The following is a 17176-nucleotide window of genomic DNA, read 5'->3' on the forward strand; positions in this document are numbered from 1 at the left end:
CTTAGTTCGTCCTGGACTGGAGTATGCGGTAAGGTTTTGGAGACCATACCTACAGAGGGACATAGACTTGATTGAAGGGGTGCAGAGAAGAGCTACGCGTGTCCTTATTGGCACACAGGGCTTGAGTTATGAAGAGAGACTTCATTTTTTGAATATGTTTACATTGGATGAACGCAGGTGTCGAGGAGATATGATCGAAGTGTTCAAAATTTTCAATGGGATGGATAGGATGGACCATGAACTTTTAGTACACCGCCAATCAACTGCTTCTACAAGGGGACACCAGTATCGATTGGTGAGGGACAATGCAAGGTTATGGTGTCGCAGGGAATTTTTCTCTAATAGGGTTGTTAATAAATGGAATAGCTTATCCCCGGAGGTAGTAAATTGTAACACAATTGACACGTTTAAAAAGAAATACGATAAACATGTTGGGGTAAATCGAGAAGCTATCCATTCTTAGAATAAGACAACCATAAGTATTCTTTATGGGCATTGTATAATATTTTATCATGTGTATATATTGTTTATAATTTGTGTTAATTGCATTTTTAATGGGGTTGCTGTATTTTCGAAACATATGACATCCATATTTTTATGGGCATCTTTTTATCAGCCACCTCGTTGGGCATTTTGCCTGTTGTGGCGTTGTATTTGTATTTGTATTTGTATAATAAGAAAGATTTTTTAGAAACTATGATAGTTGTGGAGGGCTTGAATCTTATAGCCATTACAGAATCTTGGGCAAACGATGGGGATGAATCTTTCTTACACATCTCAGGATACGATACTTTTTTGAGAAATAGATCTGATAGGAAAGGGGGTGGAGTGTTGATATACGTGAAATCCTGTTTGAAGGCTAGAGAGTGTAACGTGCAGAGAAGTGATATTGAAACCATATGGGTTGAACTTGAGAGCAAAAGACGTCATAAACTTATTGTTGGGGTTTGTTACAATCCACCGAATAGGGATCAAAGCTACATTGCCAAAATGCATGATGAAATTTCCTACATGTGTAAGCGACAGAGGGTTCTCATACTAGGGGATTTCAATTACCCGGGTATTGATTGGGAGAACCTTTCATCTGGAAATCAGTATGAAAGAGACTTTCTTAAGTTGGTGCTCGATAATTTTTTGTATCAGCATGTATCAGAAGCCACAAGGGGTACTGCTATTTTGGATTTAGTTCTTACTAGTTCTGAGGATCTAGTTGAACATGTTTCGGTGGGGGAAGAGTTTTCTTCCAGTGATCATCGTATCGTCAGATTTCACTGTAACTTTTCCTCGGGTAAGGTTGATAACAAAAGACTGGTTCCTTGTTTTCGGAGAACTAACTTTGATGTTTTGAGAGGAAGGTTAGCGGAAGTTTTCAAAGACCGGTTGGAATCAGTAGGGGTGGTAAGTCAATGGGAAGAATTTAGTACGAAGCTGTCCTCTGTTTTGCACGACGTCATACCCTTTGTTCGAAAAAAGCGTGTTTGTACATCACACCCTCTATGGTTCACGGATAGCGTGCGGAACCTTTATCTTGAAAAGAAAAGAGCATTCAGAGAGTATAAAAGTGGACGTGGTGACCTATCATTGTTTACTGATAAAAGAAGACTGTTGGAGAAAGCGATAAGGGATAGTAAAAAGGAGGTTGAATCTAGGTTGGCAGATAACATTGGCTCTGACCCAAAATCATTTTTTCGATACGTCAATAATGGATGTAAGGGGACAGTTGGTCCCCTCTCGATAGGAGGCTCTAAGGTAGAGAGCAATGTAGGCATGTGTAGTGCTTTCAATGACTTTTTCGCGTCGGTTTTTAATGGAGATAATGATATTCGATATACGGGTGTTGCATGGGGTAATAGAACCCTCAACGATATTCAAGTAGAAGACGTGGAGGTCCTAAATCTTCTAAGAAATGTATGTGCAAGCAAAGCACCAGGACCAGATGATATCTATCCCAGGGTTCTCAGGGAAGGTGCTAATGAATTGTTGGGGCCAGTCGCACAGATATACAGGAGTAGTGTTGCTGAGGGTATCGTCCCGAGAGATTGGAAACTGGCTAACGTTGTTCCGATATTTAAGAAGGGTAGTAGAGAAGTGGTGTCTAATTATCGTCCAGTGAGTTTGACGAGCTCCCTCTCGAAAATTTTGGAAATTATCATCAAAAGGCAGTTTGTGAAGTGGATAGACGAGAATAATGTATTGTCGGATAATCAGCATGGGTTCAGGAAGGGGAAGTCATGTGTAACTAACCTCCTTTGCTTCTATGATTACGTGACTAAGGCTTTGGGTAAGAGCAAAAATGTCGACGTTGTTTACCTTGATTTCCAGAAGGCATTCGATCGGGTACAACATGGCAAACTCTTGAAGCGTTTACACGAGATTGGAATAGGGGGCAAGTTGCTGAATTGGATAGAATCGTGGTTAAGAGATAGGTCGCAACGAGTTATGGTGAACGGGGAATTCTCTGGTTGGACAGACGTCACAAGTGGAGTTCCTCAGGGAAGTGTCCTTGGCCCCATACTTTTTTCACTTTTTATCGACAAACTCGATCAGGGTATCGATGGAATTACTAGCAAATTCGCAGATGATGTGAAGCTAATGGGGGTAATCGGGAATGAAAGCGATAGGGAGTTGCTCCAGACCAACTTAGACAAGATTGCAGCATGGGCAAATGAATGGAGCATGACGTTTAGCGTAGATAAGTGCATGGTCGCTCATTTTGGTTCGAACAACCCACGGTTCTCTTACGAGTTGAATGGTGTCACTATCCCGGATGCAACTAGAGTCACCGATTTGGGAATTCTCATTGACGAGCGACTTAAGTTTTCTGAACATTGTTCAGCGGTTGTCAAAAAAGCGAATAGAATGCTTGGTCTCATTTTCAAAAAGGTCTCTTCGCGTTCTCCTAAAGTCATTCTTCCGCTTTTTCGAGGCTTAGTTCGTCCTGGACTGGAGTATGCGGTAAGGTTTTGGAGACCATACCTACAGAGGGACATAGACTTGATTGAAGGGGTGCAGAGAAGAGCTACGCGTGTCCTTATTGGCACACAGGGCTTGAGTTATGAAGAGAGACTTCATTTTTTGAATATGTTTACATTGGATGAACGCAGGTGTCGAGGAGATATGATCGAAGTGTTCAAAATTTTCAATGGGATGGATAGGATGGACCATGAACTTTTAGTACACCGCCAATCAACTGCTTTTACAAGGGGACACCAGTATCGATTGGTGAGGGACAATGCAAGGTTATGGTGTCGCAGGGAATTTTTCTCTAATAGGGTTGTTAATAAATGGAATAGCTTATCCCCGGAGGTAGTAAATTGTAACACAATTGACACGTTTAAAAAGAAATGCGATAAACATGTTGGGGTAAATCGAGAAGCTATCCATTCTTAGAATAAGACAACCATAAGTATTCTTTATGGGCATTGTATAATATTTTATCATGTGTATATATTGTTTATAATTTGTGTTAATTGCATTTTTAATGGGGTTGCTGTATTTTCGAAACATATGACATCCATATTTTTATGGGCATCTTTTTATCAGCCACCTCGTTGGGCATTTTGCCTGTTGTGGCGTTGTATTTGTATTTGTATAATAAGAAAGATTTTTTAGAAACTATGATAGTTGTGGAGGGCTTGAATCTTATAGCCATTACAGAATCTTGGGCAAACGATGGGGATGAATCTTTCTTACACATCTCAGGATACGATACTTTTTTGAGAAATAGATCTGATAGGAAAGGGGGTGGAGTGTTGATATACGTGAAATCCTGTTTGAAGGCTAGAGAGTGTAACGTGCAGAGAAGTGATATTGAAACCATATGGGTTGAACTTGAGAGCAAAAGACGTCATAAACTTATTGTTGGGGTTTGTTACAATCCACCGAATAGGGATCAAAGCTACATTGTCAAAATGCATGATGAAATTTCCTACATGTGTAAGCGACAGAGGGTTCTCATACTAGGGGATTTCAATTACCCGGGTATTGATTGGGAGAACCTTTCATCTGGAAATCAGTATGAAAGAGACTTTCTTAAGTTGGTGCTCGATAATTTTTTGTATCAGCATGTATCAGAAGCCACAAGGGGTACTGCTATTTTGGATTTAGTTCTTACTAGTTCTGAGGATCTAGTTGAACATGTTTCGGTGGGGGAAGAGTTTTCTTCCAGTGATCATCGTATCGTCAGATTTCACTGTAACTTTTCCTCGGGTAAGGTTGATAACAAAAGACTGGTTCCTTGTTTTCGGAGAACTAACTTTGATGTTTTGAGAGGAAGGTTAGCGGAAGTTTTCAAAGACCGGTTGGAATCAGTAGGGGTGGTAAGTCAATGGGAAGAATTTAGTACGAAGCTGTCCTCTGTTTTGCACGACGTCATACCCTTTGTTCGAAAAAAGCGTGTTTGTACATCACACCCTCTATGGTTCACGGATAGCGTGCGGAACCTTTATCTTGAAAAGAAAAGAGCATTCAGAGAGTATAAAAGTGGACGTGGTGACCTATCATTGTTTACTGATAAAAGAAGACTGTTGAAGAAAGCGATAAGGGATAGTAAAAAGGAGGTTGAATCTAGGTTGGCAGATAACATTGGCTCTGACCCAAAATCATTTTTTCGATACGTCAATAATGGATGTAAGGGGACAGTTGGTCCCCTCTCGATAGGAGGCTCTAAGGTAGAGAGCAATGTAGGCATGTGTAGTGCTTTCAATGACTTTTTCGCGTCGGTTTTTAATGGAGATAATGATATTCGATATACGGGTGTTGCATGGGGTAATAGAACCCTCAACGATATTCAAGTAGAAGACGTGGAGGTCCTAAATCTTCTAAGAAATGTATGTGCAAGCAAAGCACCAGGACCAGATGATATCTATCCCAGGGTTCTCAGGGAAGGTGCTAATGAATTGTTGGGGCCAGTCGCACAGATATACAGGAGTAGTGTTGCTGAGGGTATCGTCCCGAGAGATTGGAAACTGGCTAACGTTGTTCCGATATTTAAGAAGGGTAGTAGAGAAGTGGTGTCTAATTATCGTCCAGTGAGTTTGACGAGCTCCCTCTCGAAAATTTTGGAAATTATCATCAAAAGGCAGTTTGTGAAGTGGATAGACGAGAATAATGTATTGTCGGATAATCAGCATGGGTTCAGGAAGGGGAAGTCATGTGTAACTAACCTCCTTTGCTTCTATGATTACGTGACTAAGGCTTTGGGTAAGAGCAAAAATGTCGACGTTGTTTACCTTGATTTCCAGAAGGCATTCGATCGGGTACAACATGGCAAACTCTTGAAGCGTTTACACGAGATTGGAATAGGGGGCAAGTTGCTGAATTGGATAGAATCGTGGTTAAGAGATAGGTCGCAACGAGTTATGGTGAACGGGGAATTCTCTGGTTGGACAGACGTCACAAGTGGAGTTCCTCAGGGAAGTGTCCTTGGCCCCATACTTTTTTCACTTTTTATCGACAAACTCGATCAGGGTATCGATGGAATTACTAGCAAATTCGCAGATGATGTGAAGCTAATGGGGGTAATCGGGAATGAAAGCGATAGGGAGTTGCTCCAGACCAACTTAGACAAGATTGCAGCATGGGCAAATGAATGGAGCATGACGTTTAGCGTAGATAAGTGCATGGTCGCTCATTTTGGTTCGAACAACCCACGGTTCTCTTACGAGTTGAATGGTGTCACTATCCCGGATGCAACTAGAGTCACCGATTTGGGAATTCTCATTGACGAGCGACTTAAGTTTTCTGAACATTGTTCAGCGGTTGTCAAAAAAGCGAATAGAATGCTTGGTCTCATTTTCAAAAAGGTCTCTTCGCGTTCTCCTAAAGTCATTCTTCCGCTTTTTCGAGGCTTAGTTCGTCCTGGACTGGAGTATGCGGTAAGGTTTTGGAGACCATACCTACAGAGGGACATAGACTTGATTGAAGGGGTGCAGAGAAGAGCTACGCGTGTCCTTATTGGCACACAGGGCTTGAGTTATGAAGAGAGACTTCATTTTTTGAATATGTTTACATTGGATGAACGCAGGTGTCGAGGAGATATGATCGAAGTGTTCAAAATTTTCAATGGGATGGATAGGATGGACCATGAACTTTTAGTACACCGCCAATCAACCGCTTTTACAAGGGGACACCAGTATCGATTGGTGAGGGACAATGCAAGGTTATGGTGTCGCAGGGAATTTTTCTCTAATAGGGTTGTTAATAAATGGAATAGCTTACCCTCGGAGGTAGTAAATTGTAACACAATTGACACGTTTAAAAGGAAATGCGATAAACATGTTGGGGTAAATCGAGAAGCTATCCATTCTTAGAATAAGACAACCATAAGTATTCTTTATGGGCATTGTATAATATTTTATCATGTGTATATATTGTTTATAATTTGTGTTAATTGCATTTTTAATGGGGTTGCTGTATTTTTGAAAGATATGACATCCATATTTTTATGGGCATCTTTTTATCAGCCACCTCGTTGGGCATTTTGCCTGTTGTGGCGTTGTATTTGTATTTGTTATATCCAAAGGTATAAGCCAGTTAAGGTATAAGCCATTTACTTCATCAAGTCTCTCGAAGGAGTTTTTCAGCTTTTATATGATAAGAGCAGGGCAGTCTTAAGAGCATCGTGGGCCCCGGGCCAAATGATTTTTCTGAAGCTCTACGTGGTGAATTCTCGGAAATTTGAACCACATTTCATTTTTCTGAGGTCCGGGTGAGCCTATGCGTGTGTGATCCAGTGACGTCGTTAAGACGTCACTGGATCACAGGCGGTTTTATGGTTTTGCTGCCTATTAGGGTACACAAATTTAGTCGCCCTTCTCTCATTCTAGTCTAATTTTCTACTCTTCAGATTTGCCGCTCAAATGTCATGCATGACATATCCTTGCACACTTCCATGTTTACACTCTCTAGGTTAGTCCTACACTTTTACACTAATGCTCAAAAGTTAAGCAACAACATCAAAAATACTTATAAAAGCAAATGTTTTAATTCGTTTTTTTTTTGGAGTTTACACAGACAATAGGGTGAAGCAAAGGACATTGGTGAAATTACAAAAGAAAATCAAATAACTGACTTAGAAAAGGACAATCGTCTATTGAGCCACAAAAAGTTCAGTGGAGAAGGTCGACTAATATGGGATATGACCACCTATGTTGGATGCACAGGCTCCACAATGTCGATCCATACCAATAATAAGATTATCAATAGCATTTTGCGGTATCAGGATCTATTTAAGCGTAAGACTTGTTCACAGCTTACCGAGGCTTTGGGAAGAGTAATGGAGAGTAGCTGAATCTTTTCCACGTCTAATATATTCTCTATTGGGTTCAAGTAAAAAGAAATGGGTGGCTATTTCATACAGCGTTTCAGCCTGAACGTAATGCTTGACAACATTAACTGTGCATTATCGTTCATAAACATGCATTAGGTCCGGTGGAAAGAACTGTGCCCGCGTATGACGCAAGGATGTCATCTCGATAGTGCACTAACGTCTCTGAACCAGTGTTCGTTAATACGTATTTAGATGCGTAATTCAGGCATCGAAATTCGATTTTAGTCCTCCAAATTTCATGGAGTGAAAATATTCCTTCAAATTTTAAGGTTTTCTTTTGATAGTTATTTCTCTGTTTTCTTTAAAAAAATGCCCCTCTTTTAAGGGTGGCATTTTTTAAAAGAAACAAAAAGGCACAAAACTACCTCTTAAAAATTTAGAAAGAAGTGAAATTACTTTTCAAAGTTATTTTATCGGATAACAATGCAATACAGTATTATGTAACATGCGAGAAACATTATTGAACTGGAGTTTCTGCTGCCACCTTTATTTTCTAAAAAACACAACTGTTATAATTTTTCGATAAAAATTGGTGATCCGTTTTTGATTGCGCCGCACAAAAAAAATATTTGTGATATTACTAAATATTTTATAAACAATAATATATTAGTTTAATTATCAAGTTTGCTTAGAAATTTTAACAGTTGTTGTTTGCATGTTGTAAAATAACGTTAGTGAAGCAAAATGTAGCCCTCCTTGGCTTTTAGTGGCTCCTTGGCTTTTAAAAAAACCTCTTTACAGAAATACTGCTTAAAATTTCGGACAGGAGTGAAATTACCATTCAAGATTACACATTATTTTCGGATAACACTGCTCTGAATCTCTAGTGAAGACATGAAGGTCGATGCGGGCATCAATGTAGCAATTTCTGTCCAGATCATCATATCGTTGCAATGGATAATTATGAGTTTGCTGCTTAACTTTGGAGCATGAGTGTGGCCACTCACAGACATGGTCTCCCACGCCTTTGATCACTCACGACATGGGTCTGCTTTTTAGGTCAATCCTTCGATCACTCCCATGCTTACAGACTCACTAGGTAACTTTTTTGGTCACTTCCATGCTCACTCACCAACCTAGTCTTACTTTCTATACGTCACTCTTTCGGTACCTCACTGGCTTGGATCCCTTGTTTTCTAGGCCATCTTTCAGTCACTCGAAATGCTTGCAAACTCTGGGTTATTCTTTTGGACGCTCACACGCTTGCAAACTCATTCGTTTAGTCACTCACTGACCTAGTCCCTCGCTCTCTAGGCAGATTCAGATTATGGTTTTACTATCTACAGGCTATACAAATTTTGCCGCCCTTAACTCTTTATAATAATTTGCCGCCCTGAGCTATAGCCAGCTAAGCCACCCCCCCCCCCGTAAAAATGCATCCGTATACGACTCGCATATAAAAATATGGTAAAATAAGGCAAGTCAAAAAGGAGCACCCATGGTTCATTTATCTTCTATAATATGATCTCATGAAGCGGAAATGTCATAATTCAGCGTTATTATATAAGTTATTTTTATGGCCCGTTTCTGGGATTAAAAACTCAATGAATGATTCCACTTTTCGAATTCTCTTTTGTTTGGATTCACAGAGACAGTTGTGCTCTTGGTTGGCGGCTAATGGCTTTTCTCTGCGCTTTCTTCAAGTGTTCCGACGCCTTGATGCCTTATTTCAGAAAATACTTGGAAACTGCAGCACATGATCATAGGAGAGAAGAGCAAAGTAAAAATAAAATCTTATAAAAGGATAATTTTGGATTGATAATTTACACCTTGAAACGATGATTGAATGAAACGTCTTGATCTGTTTGAAGGTATGGCGGAGATCTGTTTGAATAACTTGCAACATACGATCCTTTACGGAGGACGTCGGAATGTACCATCTGAAGACGAGCTAGAGGCTATTTCGGTAAGTTGGTAGAGAAGATGTATCTCAACTCTCGTCGCTGTGGTACATACGTGCAAACAGGATGCATGGCTAACTCCCCTTGCTGCAAATTACTGGCGAACCGTTGATCCTAGAAACATAATTCCAACCAGAAAAAAAGCATCCAAATAACGTGCCGATTTCAGATACGTCATTTATATTGTAAATGGTTGTATAGCTATCGAGATAAATACATTAACTTTCCATACAAGCACCCTGTTCTAAAAAAAAATGCAATTAATTGCATTTGTCCTGTCTCTCTTGAGGCCAATAAAAAATATTCCAAATTTTCAAGTGCAATATTGGCTGAGATATTTGAATTCGAAAATCGGAGAAAATGTGGAAAATAACTTACGGGAAACACTTCTTCACTTCATTTATACGGTTTTTTTTCCTAACTTTTCTCTAATTTTTAAACTGAAGTATCTCAGCGAATATTGCACTTGGAAATGTGGAGTTTTTATTTTTTGTTGGGCTCAGGAGAGACAGGGCAGAAACTCAACTTTCTAATTGGGTTTTTTGAAACAGGATGTCCATATAAAAAGGTTTTTTTATTTCAATAACTATACAACCCATTGCAATACAAATGAGGTATCCAAAGTTCACACGTTATTTGCATGCTTTTCTTAATTGGAAGTATGCCCCTAAGATCAATGGTTCGCCAGTAATTTGCAGCAAGCGGAGTTAGCTATGCACCCTGTATACTCAATCTATTACTTAAATTTCATTTTGTCACTCGTTATAGCAAGGGCAGGTGAGCATCCCACAAGCGTATTTTCTACCTGGTGGAATACACCAATTGATACCAACGACAGCAACCACTGTCGTCAAGGATATCACGCAAAGGATTTGTCACCGGATGGGGATACACGAAGAGCCAGAATTCAATGAGTTTTCACTGTACTGTATTGTTGAAGGAGGTAAGGTATAAATATCAGCATTTAGATTTAGCTACTATCTATAATGTTCATGGTATAAGACTAACACATTCTAGAGCAGTGTTTCTTCAACATAGGACCATAAGCGTGAACCTCCCTGCATTCTTCGGATATTCTAATAGAGGCTCAGATAAAAATGAAATGTAAGAGAAGTCATAACAAGTAGCGAAGTGAAGGGTGGGTGGGGGGGGGGGCACAGATAGCCTTGAACAAAATTTGGATATGAAGAAATAAATCTTTTAAAAGAAATATGCTGCGAAAATTATACTTTCTTTCACATTACAGTTAACTCCTATAAAAGTAGAGACATCTCAAATAACCTGAGGCCTCATAGGGGGCCTACACGACCATACTTTTTGAGAGTTTATACGTTGATGAGTAAGCTGTTATTTCCAGCTTATTATGGAGACAGAGAACATCAAATCACCCAGGGACCCATGATGTTGAGACAAACCTTGCATAGAACAAGAGATGAAATTTATTGAATCCTAGCCTAGAGGTCCCAAGAAGCAAATATAGTCTGGGGGGGGGGGGGGGCATGGATGAAAAAAGGTTAAGAAACCCTGTTCCAGAGGCAGTGCATCTTCGATAGCTTATAAACTATCTAGATGTAGTATCTAGGAGGTGTTGGCATTTCCTAGGGCCTCAAGAGAAGGAGGGGTCTCACAAAAATGAAAACTGGAAATTTTCGAGAATTAATAAATAATTAAATAAATAAAATTAGAAAAATTAAATAATAAAAAAATTCCGAGAAGAAAGGTACGGACTCAGAAAAATCACTTGGCCTGGGGGCCATCTTAAAAAAAATGGCCCGGTCCAGAGGATCATCAAAATCGGAGACAGACGCTTCCATTCTATTACACATTCCATTTTTGTATGAAGATAAGCTTACGAATTTTGTGCATTTGAATAATTATTTTGTACAATTAATAATTTTCGTTGTCTTCACAGATTTGTACACGATGCCTTTGGAATGCGATGAATATATCCTCGATTTGGTTGCTGAACTGAAGAGGAATAAAAACACGTATTACTTGATCTTTTGTCGATCCGTATGGCACTTCCCTCTAAGATTAGACTCTGAACTGTACATAGATATAATCTTCCATCAAGTGACACCTGATTATCTGGAGGGTTATCTTTTGGTCATGCCTACTGGAGGAAATAGGCTTCAGCAAATGTCTATTGTACGTTCAAGTGAAATTTCACCATATCGGCGATTTCAATTTATTACCAATGCAATCCAATAAATTAAATATTTGGATTCATTTTTTTATTCCAATCTTCAACTATTACGAAATAAAATATTTGTCACGCCGGCATTACACTATAAAAGTTTAATAAAAGTTCTTTTGCAAAACTTTAAAAAAAAACACGCAATAAACCTATTGACTACATGTAACGTAACCCATACACTTACTGGTTATATTTTCGTTTTATAAAAGAACTTTAATAAATTTTTAGAGCATAATCCTGACCAGAGAGAGAGAGAGTAAAATTTTCTCTGATTTTAATTTTAAAATTAAACCAATCGGAATATGAACACATATCTATCTACGATATTGAAACTGTGTATTAAATATTTTGTTAGGAGATAACAGTGAAAGCTCCGTTATTCACAATTATGTGCATTAACTTGATGAAATCAAGGAAAAGTTTAAACAAATTTTATTAAAAAAATTTTGAATAAAATTTTATATGTGTAAACAAATATTTTCTGCACATATTTCATTTCAAACATAATTCAGCAAATATCATCTGTAAATCTTATTGTGATTTTTTTACTATTCATGAATATTTAAGATTTACCTGTGTCAATAGCATTTGATTTTTTTGTGTGTGTGTGTGTAACGTAATTTTTATTTAATCAATAGTAGATTTTTTTCCTTTCTTTTCTTCTTCTTCCCTATTTCCTAAATGATATTTAGAAAATTCTTTCCAGAACATTTCACTGAGAATTGTCTTATAATCTTTCATAGCAATACAAATAGTTCTTCAAAAAGCATAATTAGTGTTTTTTTAAATTTCACAGACAGAAATTGCACGAGTCGCAGCTTTAATTCACAGGAGTTCAGGTTCACAGACGCTACCAACAGAGTAAGTTATTTGAGTGATTTTCTTTATAATTCCATTAAAAATGTAAATTTACACATCATTTATATGAAAACTGATTGATAATAAACAGAATAAAAGTTGAAAATAAATTGAAACTGATTCACTGCTGATCACTTGATTTCTCACCAAGTTTCACTCAAATAACTCTAATCAGAGATCAAAATACTTATTATTCTGTCACTAATATGCAATTTAAAAATAATGTAGTACTCATCATTTAATGTGTGTTTATCATACTTAAAAGTTCATAATATAAACCAAACATTCTCAGAACATTAACAGACATTGCTCGCACATTTCTTTGAATTTATTTCTCTTAATTTATAAAATACGTTATTTAATGTACAGTACGCTTAACTTTTAACTGGACGATAGTTGATATCTTGAGTACTAAAAGTTGTAAAATGAAGCGGTTTTCACCAAAAATTATGGTTTGTGATTTTCTACCCAACTATGTGTGATTTTTCTTGATGAGGGGTCATCGACATATTTATTATTGTTCAAACTTCAAAATCTTGAACGTAAACCCTTATTGTTTTCCATCTTAACTGATTCATCATCGCATTTCATTTACCCTAAAAATAAAATTTCATCGATGTAAGTATAAAAATCAGAGAGATATGAGTGGAAAATGGGGACATTGAGAAACTGAATTTGAAGGTTGATTGCAGGGGGAAGAACACACACCCCAAACAAGTTTCAAACGATAAATACTCCATATGCTATGTGAGTATTTGGATTTAGTGCTGTTAAAAAATAAATCGTTTTTATTTTATGATGAAAAACAAACTTTTTTATTACATTTTAGTGACTTTATAACCATGATTTAACGAATATTTATACCATAATTATTTCAAACGATGTGTCACAAAGCAATTGTTTGTGATCACAATTTCATCAATTCAGAAAAAAATATATAAGAATTTTCTGTCGAACATTGCAGTATTTTATATTATAATTTTGTATTATTTTGCAATTCCCCAATTTTTAATAATGCTAAAAAAATATGGATAAAACAAAATGCAGCGGTTTTAGCAGAGACGACTCCACCCATAGCCACCACCCTAAACTTGACACACACTGAAATGATTTACACTATTGGGAGAACCGTTATTTATTGATTATTATCTCCATAAATATTTACATCAATCTAATTGTATGGTATTAATTTGTGAACTCTTTGAACATTATTATATTCACCATTTCAACTCATGAATTTTGTCTAAGGAATGAAACAAATTTCTGAAATAGTGAAAAGTTGCAAAATTTGGTTGTTTATTTGTTTACTCGAATACTTAAAAAAAAATGCTTGAGAAACTGCATGGATGACTTATTTATCGTACAACCATATACTTAAAACAATAATTGTCCATTTCAGTAAAATTATGAGCTTCATATTTAAACATTTTCGCATTATTTGTCATGAGAAATTTTTCAACGAGTTTCAAATTTATATCTAGTATATGGTCCCTAAAAGTGACCATTTTCATATATTCGCTCATAAACAGAGGTCAGATTGGAATGAAAATTGATTCTGTTGGGTTTTCGACTATGCTGATTCGAATGAAGTAAAAATTAATGTATGCTTCTATTCATAAATTTTTAAAACATGTTTTAATAATTCATCTCATACTCAAAAAAAGCCAAATTCAAAATGAGTAATAAAATAATGTTTGGCCCATTAGAATTTGTCATTTAAAATAAAAAGTAATGAGATACCTATATTATTTCAGCAATTATGCTCAAAAACAAGATGTTTCTGTTTAACATTACGACACTCGTTTTTCAATAATTCATATTTCACTAACTGTTCATTCGAAATTGATGAAATTTGGTATTTCAACATTTCTTGAGATACTGAATCCAAATATGGAAGAAAAAAAATGGGGTTACCATTGAACTTTCAAAAGTTGGATCTAGTTTTAACATCTAGATGACCCTTTAAGGAAAAAATGAACTTAATACACTTATGGAAGATCTTAAACAAAAAAAAGAATGCTACCTTTTTTTTTTACAATAAATAGAACCCAAGATATTGCCATCGTTCGGTTAAAAGGTGTGCGTACTGTACATAACATCAAATTAATTCATTCTCAAAAAAAAAAATAATTCAGTGATCAATGAATGCAATGCCTGCATTGACAATTATTTTAAAATTATTGTTGCTAAAAAAGAACAAAAATACTTTTTTTTCTTCTCTAATTATTGAAATATTCTAACATTCATCATTGATGCACTTAGATCCGAAATACCATATCTTCTTCCTAAACCAATAATGAGTCTAAAACAGTTAACACAGAATGAGTGGGTCGACGAAGTGTCTAATCATTGGAAGGATATGATGGCATTGGAAGAAACTGAAGCTAAAGCACAATGCCTTGGTAAGATCCTATTCAAAGAAACTATTCTAAAGCAAAATTACTAATATCAATGTGATTATACTACTACATTCAAAAAGTTCTGAGACTTATTTCATTACAGAAGAATGAATACAGATAAAACCTGTTTTTTTTTTTGGTGTTTCCTTTGAAGTAACTACCCTGTGCAATTATGCATTTTTGTACAAAGATGTGAATGAGAATTTACTCTCTAGTTACTTTGAAGAAAATGTCAAATAAACAGGTTCTATCTGAATTCATTCTTCCACAATAAAATAAGTCCCAGAACTTTTTGAATATAGTAGTATTTTTGTTTATTATTATTTATTATTATTTCTGAATATTTTCAGAACTTTTACAAAAATGGCCACTTTTTGGATCATGCTTCTTTGGAATAAAGGTAGGTACTCAAAGTGTGACTTTCCAAGTAAAAAATTTAATTACTGTAAATCTGGTACTTGATCATTGTATATTTTTAAACAATATATTGAAAAAATTTACATACTTGAAAATATAGATAGTATAAAGAGAATTTACTTTGTGAAGGCCCATAAAAATTCATTCACTTTCATTAATTTATTACTGTTTAAGCAGATGATTAATGAAGATAAAAAACATGAGGACTATATTCTTGCTGTCAATAAAAATGGTATCAATGTATTGGATGTACAGACGCATGTAAGTATCCATTGTTCTGAGATGATTTTGTGTAAATATTTTCCCTGAAAACAAGTTTACCCATAGACATAAAAGTAATTATTATACGAAGCGAAAACTAGGAAATGCCACTAAAAATTTTTCTGTAGCAAGGTGCAGTAGTATTCATAGTACGGTTCATAAACTGAAGCGCCAAAAAAAGTGGTACAGGCATGTGATGTGTATGCAAATAAAGAGATATGGAACCAATCAGAGTACCACGCTGCGGTCGGCAAGGCCTATATAACACAACAGGGGTCTGGCATAGTTGTTAGATCGGTTACTGCTGCTACAATGGCAGGTTATCGAGATTTAAGTGAGTTTGATATAGTCGGCGCGCGAGAGATGGGACATAGAATCTCCGAGGCAGCGATGAAATTTGGATTTTCACGTACGACCATTTCACGAGTGTACCGTGAATATCGGGAATCCGGTAAAACATTAAATCTACGACATCGCTGCGGCCGGGAAAAGATCATGCAAGAACGGGACCAACGGCGACTGACGAGAATCATTAAACGTGACAGACGTGCAACCCTCCCGCAAATTGCTGCAGATTTCAATGCTGGGCCATCAACAAGTGTCAATGACTGCACGACGCAAAGCTTTACGCCTCGCCTGGGCCCGACAACACCGACATTGGACTGTTGAGGACTGGAAACACGTTGCCTGGTCTGACGAGTCTCGGTTCCAATTGCTTCGAGCTGATGGACGTGTACGGGTATGGAGACAACCTCATGAATCCATGGACCCTACATGTCAACAGGGGACTGTTCAAGCTGGTAGAGGCTCTGTGATGGTATGGGGCGTATGCAATTGGCGTGATATGGGACCCCTGATACGTCTAGATACGACTCTGATAGGTGACAGGTACGTAAGCATCCTGTCTGATCACCTGCACCCATTCATGTCCATTGTGCATTCCGACGTAAGCAGACGTAGGTGACAGGTACGTAAGCATCCTGTCTGATCACCCGCACCCATTCATGTCCATTGTGCATTCCGACGGACTTGGACAATTTCAGCAGGACAATGCGACACCCCACACGTCCAGAATTGCTACAAAGTGGCTCCAGGAACACTCTTCTGACTTTAGACACTTCCGCTGACCACCTAAATCCCCAGACATGAACATTATGGAACATATCTAGGATCCCTTGCAACGTGCTGTTCAGAAGAGATCTCCACCCCCTCTTACTCCTACGGATTTATGGACAGCCCTGCAGGATTCATGGTGTCAATTACCTCCAGCACTACTTCAGACATTAGTCGAGTCCATGCCGCGTCGTGTTGCGGCACTTCTGCGGGCTCGCGGGGGCCCTACACGATATTAGGCAGGTGTGCCAGTTTTTTTTGGCTCTTCAGTGTAGTACTACAACACAATTAAGAACCACAGTTATGTACACAGTTCAATGTGTACATGCAAATTCAAAAATTTGTGTTGAGAAACTTTAGGATCATACTGCCATGCAATGTCTCCTCTAACTTCTATTTTATATGCGCAGAATAGCAATATGCTAGTGTACATACAGAGCTTAAAAGAAACAATGCTGCCATGCTAAAGATTCAGTAATATTTTTTAAGAATGTAATTTTTTAAATTCTAAAAAAAAAAATAATTGGAATGTGTACAAAGAAAAAAAATCAACAGTCTGCATTAATAGGAAATATGAAAAGATGAATTTTTCTTAAACAATTATACAAATAGCATTAAAAACAATCATGATACTGCTAATCAAATTATTAGTTTTATTAGTTTTCTTCAATTACTTATTTTCAATAAACTAAAGGAGATT

General features: G+C 37.2%; 1 protein-coding gene across 2 annotated transcripts in view; it reads left to right on the plus strand.

The window, feature by feature from the left end:
- The window catches only part of LOC149077187 (unconventional myosin-XV-like), a 46511-nt gene that overhangs the window by 27338 nt on the left and 1997 nt on the right, over positions 1 to 17176 (plus strand). The window contains exons 9-16 of one of the 2 annotated variants that reach the window (XM_089244928.1): positions 8920 to 9050; positions 9142 to 9236; positions 10000 to 10174; positions 11144 to 11379; positions 12225 to 12289; positions 14549 to 14688; positions 15036 to 15085; positions 15280 to 15363. In XM_089244928.1, the coding sequence (XP_089101054.1) occupies positions 8920 to 9050; positions 9142 to 9236; positions 10000 to 10174; positions 11144 to 11379; positions 12225 to 12289; positions 14549 to 14688; positions 15036 to 15085; positions 15280 to 15363 (976 nt within the window). Of the gene's footprint in view, positions 1 to 8919; positions 9051 to 9141; positions 9237 to 9999; positions 10175 to 11143; positions 11380 to 12224; positions 12290 to 14548; positions 14689 to 15035; positions 15086 to 15276; positions 15364 to 17176 lie in introns of both variants that reach the window. The other variant, XM_089244927.1, reaches the window with a different exon arrangement.

Source organism: Pholcus phalangioides, unplaced genomic scaffold (genome assembly GCF_987345545.1).
Source record: "Pholcus phalangioides strain wild (caught in Gottingen) unplaced genomic scaffold, Ppha-v1.0 ptg000015l_1, whole genome shotgun sequence".
Lineage (NCBI taxonomy): Eukaryota > Metazoa > Arthropoda > Arachnida > Araneae > Pholcidae > Pholcus > Pholcus phalangioides.